Here is a 7,499-nt window from a genome sequence, read left to right on the forward strand (position 1 = left end):
AACCACAATGGATTGGGCCAGTATATCCCTAAACCTGAGAGTGGACTCAACCAATTTATGCAACTTGACTTTCACCCATTTAATCAACGCGAATAATTGATTAAGCCCATAATTCCAACATTATCTCCCCTCTGACAACAATTTCCCTCTCTGGCAATGATCTCTCTCTCCTGCTACAGCTTTGGTTTATTCTCCTGCAATAATCTCCTTTTCCAGCAACTACTTTATTTCTCTTATAAAATTTGCTCGAATTTTAATACAAACTCATCACTCAAAACGATTTGTACTAGAATTTAATATATTTGAATTTGTAGAAGAAAAAGAAATCATATCTGCATTAGTTTTGTTAGAAAACAAGAAAGAGAGAGAGAGAGAGAGTACAAAGATCTCACACATGGGATTTTATTTCAATATCATAACTCTAATGATTCTGATCCAAGAAGACGGGAAACAAGTTTCTGATGAGATTCTACTACCTCCCTCGAGGAAGGAAAACATTCACCTTTTATTCGGTTCTAAAACATTTCAGTCATCTTTAACAATAAACTTTTTATTATTTTAGGAAAGATTGATCTAATGAAGTAGGAGAGTTCAACTCTAGGCACACCTGCTTCTACCTACTGGCCCTTAAGTGACCACCAACGGAATAGGTTCAAAAAACAAGGATGTTATTTGGTTCTTGCTCTCGTTGTCTATTGTAGCATGGCCATCTCCATATTGATATATAAACAGAGATATTCGAACAAGGTTTACGGTGGTTCTAATAAAATGTTGGGGCAATAAAGATTCATCACTGATGATTACTTCCTTATTTAACTTCTTCCACGTTTCATCAATCATGTGCCTTATATGTTCACGAGCCACATCTTCTGAAGCGCCAGTTTGATGCATGTAAGACTGGATTGATTTTAAGACGTCACCCCTCTCCAATTCATCCTGTATGGAGAAAAATATCAGTATTTTCTATCACTTTAAAATATTTATATATAAGGAAGGAATTTTCTTACTAACACGCACTTGTTAAATAGTTTGTATTTGTAACCTTTTGTTTTTTATACATTTTTTGTTTGTAGTATTTGTCATTTCATATATGTATTCGGAGACGAAAATGCATGTAAGGCAATGACAACTATTAAAAATAACAAAATTGCATGTCACTTACAAATAATTTTGAAAACATTCTTTTAACCCTAGCTTAAAGACCTTTTGAAAACAAAAAAGAAGCAATCAAAAGAAGGTTACATGTTCTAAATATACCAATAGAGAATCCCTACAAAGAATCTAGGGAAATTTACATCCACCTCCCCTCACTTTTGCCCTTATTACATTCACCCCCCCTCGCGTTTCATTTCTTACAAATAAACCTAGTCCAGCTAACACCGTAAGTGAAGTATTTAGTTTTGAAATTGAAAAGACTACTTTACCCTTATGATATCTTTACCTAAAACATCCTAATTCAATGACCATTTTACCCTTATTACATCTTCAATTCTAAAATCCCAAACTTGGTCTTCAACCCTAACTGCTGCCCTCTTCAATTTCGTTGTTTCCGTTCATGGCGACAAACGCGAGGGGAGGTGAATCTAATATAAATCCTACAACTAAGTAATTATTTCACATCAAGTTCAGGACAGTCCCAACCTATAAATCTAGGTCTAACTAAGATCTAGTGAATTTACCAACCCAACCAACCCTATTTCAAAATAAAAATTAACTAATAATAAATACAGTGGAAGGAAGCAAATTACTAATTAATTTATGGAGGTTCACATACCTTTGAAGTACCAAGATCATTAGCAAGTCGAACAATCATCGATGGCCAAGTTAAGAGACTTGGATATTGTGAAAAGCAATATAAAGCCTCCTTTCGAAAAGTTTGTCGCAAAGAGAAAAATGCATGAATAAGTATGACTTTTACTGATATTGTAGTAATTGCATTGTTTAGGCACTCCTCAAGAGTTGTTCTGTGATTGTTGTAATACCACTTTGCCTCTATCAAGTATGCTTTGCATAAATCAACCCACTGGAATAAAATTGAAAGAAGCATATAAGTTATATTGTAGAGGAAAATATGTTTAAACTGATTTTTCACATGGTAAGAGTGGAGGGTGTCTCAAGATCAAGTTTGGCCAGTGGAAGGTGATTTTGTAATTTGACTACATACTTATCTAAAAAATGATCTAGATATGTCATATGCCAGAGTTAGATTCAATTATATCCCCTCTCATGTATTGACATAATTCCTGGTATTTTCAAGGGGCCATTTTCATTTAGAACGTTACATTTTTTTACTAGATTTCATAGCTTTATTTTAGCATTCAGCCAATTCCATTTTTCAGACTGAACATTGACATAAAAGTAATGGACCTTGGGATTCACCAATCCACATAATTCCAGATCCATCTAACCATAATGGATTAAAATAAAATTCTAACAAAATATTTTTAGGCAAAAGTGATTTGTGTGGGGGAGTGATGTGGCCTCTGCACCTAGACATAGGGAACAAAATGAATTGTCACCCCCTTGTGAAATAGAAAATGATTCATTTTGGATGTTTCCTTATGTGCTCTCATTGGTCATTGCGCTTGTGCAAGAACTATACTCCTCCACAGGGAACACTTCCCCATATTTTTACGACCAAGACAAAGATGGGCAATTTAAAATAAATGGATAATTTTGTTTAAATTGCTCTGTTGAGGTAAGCTTACCGCAACTATAAACTATTTCAAACACATGGTAGGATGATGTAGTGATTTTGACCATTGGATTGACAAGTCTAAGCTTAGGCAAGCCACATATCAAATTTCAAGCCTTATTCAATCAAACACTCTTCCATGTATTGGCATTCATCCTTGTATATGTTATCATCTGCTCATACCCATACACCCTCTTGTAGTCCCTAAACTGTCAGATTTTTATTTTCACATTGAGAAATATCTATTCAAGTTGAAACTTGATATGTAAGTTGGGGCATTGTGGCTTACCGTTCCACAAATTTTTGGACTCATATGATCTGTATATTAATTTTGAGGAAACCTTTGACTAAGGGTGCAGCACACGGGCCATTCTAGACTACATTTTTGAAAAGCCATGCCCTGCTTGGGCCCTCAGGTAGCCTAGCAAAAAGTTGGGCTGGGATATCTTAGTTCAAGCACAGCCTTTTCAGCCTAGCAAAAATAATTTTAACCTAAATATTTAAATGTTTAATGGGAGAAAGAATGCATCAGGCTATGTAGCGTACACTAGCTTATGTCCATGTGCATAAGGGGAAAGTATGTCAGGTTTGTCTGGCCAAACTTGCACCCCCTACCTTTGCCCAATAATAAAAACAATGAATAGGTCTAATACCTCTTTCTTTAGGAAATGTAAGCTGTTAAATCCGGTTTCCTTGAGTTGAACATAGGCCATTTCATTAACAGTGTTGAAAAGAGCCAAGAAGCATATCTTCATATAGTCTGGAAGTTGTTCCACGGCCTCAATATCCCATCTGAAAGCAACATCAGCTAAGTTGAGATATATTTCTTAAAAAAATAGCTTTATATATTAACACAGAATAGCCAAACAAACCTCTCCACCGCATCAGTAAAAAGCTCGAGTTCTTCCAAAGATCCATAAACATCATAAACATCATCGATCGTTGTTATTAGAGCAAGAACCTTTGTAAGTTCAATCCTAAAATTACTTAAATGAGGTTCAGGGTTCATTCCCAATGCCCATAAAAACCGTTGGACCATATCATCTCTGACGAAACCCAAGTTTTCTCCAAGGCCCAAATGTTCCCACCACCTATAAACCAAAAAAAAAAAATTGAGTAATTTAGACCGCATGCAACACAAATGGGCATAATTTTTTTTTATTATTTTTTTTTTTAACGAGGAACCCTTGAATCTGTCCAGTTTTAAGATTCAAGTCAACCACGACTAACCGATGTAATAGATCAGTCGTGAAGAGACTCGAACTGAAAACGTCTGTTAACATACGATGCCTTTGGACAAGTGGAATTACACCTGGTGGCATTAGGGTAACACACATGGACATGCATACCTTGACAATTCAGCTAGATCTTTCTGGTGTACAGCTTGGACAATGTTGAAATTTAACTTTGCTAGTTCAATTAAAGCAGGAATTGAGTTCTCCTTTTCCCCATAGATGTCAATGTACCACCTAGCTTCTAACCAATGCATCCTCCAGTGGAGAGGATGCTCCAAAGCATGAATCACTAATTTTGCAAGCCCTGGTTCCATATCACACTTGATCCCCTCCAAAACTGTCCTTGTGAAGTCTCTGGCCTCGTCCAATATATTTTCACCTTCTACAGCCAAGTGAGAAGCTTCATACAAACTTAGAACTCCCTTTACATCATCTAAAGAACTTGCTATGAAATTCCCTGCCTCATCTTTCAAGTGATTAAACACACCTATTCACAATTTAAGTTACTTTTATGTTAGAGAGAGAGAGAGAGAGAGAGAGAGAGAGAGAGAGAGAGAGAGAGAGAGAGAGAGAGAGAGAGAGAGAGAGAGAGCCCAAGGGGGTAGCACAGTTGGTGAGCAACGAACTTGGTACAAGCCGTAAACTCGGATGTCCTAAGTTCGACTCCCACTAGGCACATCTTGGGCCACTCACATGGGATGTTTAGTGCTCTTCACTGCTTTCAGTGAAATCGGTATGATTCGGTCCATACGGTTGTGGGGTCACTATGAGCCCACGGGATTAATCAGGCCACAGGCCTAGATACCTGTCGTTAGCACAAAAGAGAGAGAGAGAGAGAGAGAGAGAGAGAGAGAGAGAGAAGGACTAGTACCTTGGCTGATTTCATATCCATGTTGTCTAAGGAGCCTAAATTGAAGAGCGGTAGCATGAAGACTCTCCTCAGTTCTAGTATCCATATCTTTCATGCATGCTATGGTGTCCAAGGCTTTCTTGATCTCCTCCTCAAAGAGGTAGCTTAACCCAAGCCTTTCAATGTCATCAATCAGCTCAAGCTGACAAAGATGCCCCATGGCTCTATCATCAAGTTTATGCTTTACTTCATCTTCCAATTTCTTGGTCTTGTCCTTGTAGGCCTCTCCCTGTGAAATAAATTTGTCACCAAATAAATTACGAGGATATATAAGCATGGTTACAAAAGAAATAAGGATTTACTTACAGTGTAATCACTCTTTAAAGATTGCAGAAAATCGAAGCCCCAGATACTGGGCTGGTAGTTTGCAGATCTCCTTTCAGTTATTGGATCAAATGAAGGAGAGTTTACGTGGGATCGGATGCTTAAACTCATGCAATGATGGCTGAGAGGTTTTATTGGGACACTTCTGTAAGGAGTCAAGCCTTTGGAAAAGCAAGCAGTAGGCAGGATATGGAGATGAAGAGCCATGACTTAGTTGCAAAATCACCACTAGTTTATGGCCTATATATAGTTATACATTCATCCTTCTCCTTCCTATGAATTTAGCTTTTCTGATTTTCTTTTTTTTTTTAAATGACTTGAAAACTAAGGAGGCTCGAAGGAACCACATTCAAACCAAACTAAAATCACCAAAAGCATGTGTTAATTTAAATGTAGTGACTTATATGAGTTACATTGACACTACACCTACACTTCGCAACACGTGACGTCTGTTAGCGTGTTTCAATGGATGTAAACCACGTGGTGCCACATGTTTGATGCCCATAGAACCGAAGATCATCTAAACGACTTCAACACGTGTTTCTGAGAAGAACCGTCACAGTGTTGTTATCCTAATCTAGGCCGCTTCAGCTCCTTTACAGTTCGTGCGTGCGTTGCCAATGGATCAGGCTACTCTCCGTCTGGGTCAACTCGTAGACCCGATGATGTGATGATTTTAATGTTTCGAGACAAAACGTGAAGAACGAGATACTGATAAAAGTTTGGAAAATAAGACATCAAGAATTATTAGATCACCGTCTAAATACGTAATATTTATCTATATAATAATGAATAAGATCTAAACAATGAACGCTCAGAAGAGAATAATCTATCTTGATGGCAAATTAGATGATACTGATTTTCAGATCTAAGAAAAGAAAATGACGAAAATAAAGGGATTCAACTCTCAAGGTGAGAAACACATGGTATTGGGCTATCTCAAAGGAGAAAACCCTTTTAAAACCGTTTTCATCTCTACAAATAAAACTGTTTTTCAGGTCAAAAATGTGGGCGGCAAACCAAGCCGCCGTGAGCCAATGTTGATGCGAAATGCATTTAATAACGTGGGCAGCACAGCCTACCAGCTCGAAATGCGAAATGCATTTAATGACGCAATGCCCTGTTGCCGTTGTCCCCCAACATTGATGCGAAAAAGTTTGTCTTCTTTTGATGTTAACCAAGAAAAGTTTGTCTTCTTTTGATGTTAACCAAGAAAAAGTTTGTCCTCTTTTGATAGATATACACACATAAATATATATATATATATATAATATTATTGTGTGTACTTATGACATACTTAACTCCTATGCTTGGTGTTTTTGGTTTTGTTTTGTTTTGTTTTTATTTTTGTTTTGTTTTTTGTTTTTTATTTTTTGTATTTTGTCTTTTGTTTTTTTATTTTTTTTAGAAACAAAACTATTCATTAAAAAGACGTAGACTTGGGGATGTTGAATTATAATATTTCATCAAACATGTCAATCACGGAGTGCAATTTGGCCAAATTATGTTAAGGAGTCTACTACTAAGTTGTACTCCATAAGCACAAATTAGAAATTAAATGTCAAGAAGTAAGAAGTAAATGAAATCATCAGCTGAATAAGAAGTGAAATAGTTGTGTTTCACCCTAAGATGTATTCATAGAGTTCTATACAACTAGTTTCCACCACTAGACAGTCAATACTTTTTGAGATTGCCTCCAACATACTACTTCTTATTGCTCAACGCCTCCCCTAATAAGGGAGATTGAAAGTACCAAGGTTCAGAAATTGCCACACAAACCAACCCCAATGGTCTCTATATCAAATATAATATATAATATTATTTTGTGTAATCATTACATACTTTACTCCCGTGCTTGGTATTTTTTTATTTTTTATTTTTTTGTAGAAACAAAACTATTCAATAAAAAAAATCACACTTGGGTGTGTCGAATTACAATATTTCGTCAACCACGAAGTGAAATTTGGCCAAACTATACTGTTCGTAGATGATAGCACCTTCATAGCTAAGGAGTCGTTGTACTCCCTAAGCACAAATTGGAAATTATATTTTAAGTAGTAAAAAGTATGTGAATTATCCTCAACCACTGGCTGAATAAGAAGTCCAATAGTTGTGTTTCGCCCTGAGATGTATTCGTAGAGTTCTTTACAGTTAGTTTCCACCACTAACCAATCAATACTTTTTGAGATTGCCTCCAACATACTACTTCTTATTGCTCAGCTCCTCCCTAATAAAGCAGATTGAAAGTGCATGTAATGACCCAAACCCAAGATAGAGTAATACGTACTACCCTCACAGGCGATGATCAAATGATCAAAAAAATAAAATTAATATC

The 7,499-nt window shown here is 36.5% G+C and overlaps 1 protein-coding gene across 1 annotated transcript; it reads right to left on the reverse strand.

Moving 5' to 3' along the window:
* Nucleotides 1–378: 378 nt before the first annotated feature.
* On the reverse strand, nucleotides 379–5,397 carry LOC122067641 (alpha-terpineol synthase, chloroplastic-like). Its single transcript, XM_042631484.1, has 7 exons — nucleotides 5,147–5,397; nucleotides 4,802–5,069; nucleotides 4,045–4,417; nucleotides 3,568–3,786; nucleotides 3,349–3,487; nucleotides 1,775–2,023; nucleotides 379–936 (listed from the first exon to the last, which is right to left on the reverse strand). The coding sequence occupies exons 1-7, from the start codon at nucleotides 5,369–5,371 to the stop codon at nucleotides 628–630; spliced, it is 1,782 nt and encodes a 593-aa protein (XP_042487418.1). The 5' UTR covers nucleotides 5,372–5,397; the 3' UTR covers nucleotides 379–627.
* Nucleotides 5,398–7,499: the final 2,102 nt, after the last annotated feature.

Source organism: Macadamia integrifolia, unplaced genomic scaffold, assembly GCF_013358625.1.
Source record: "Macadamia integrifolia cultivar HAES 741 unplaced genomic scaffold, SCU_Mint_v3 scaffold3029, whole genome shotgun sequence".
NCBI lineage: Eukaryota > Viridiplantae > Streptophyta > Magnoliopsida > Proteales > Proteaceae > Macadamia > Macadamia integrifolia.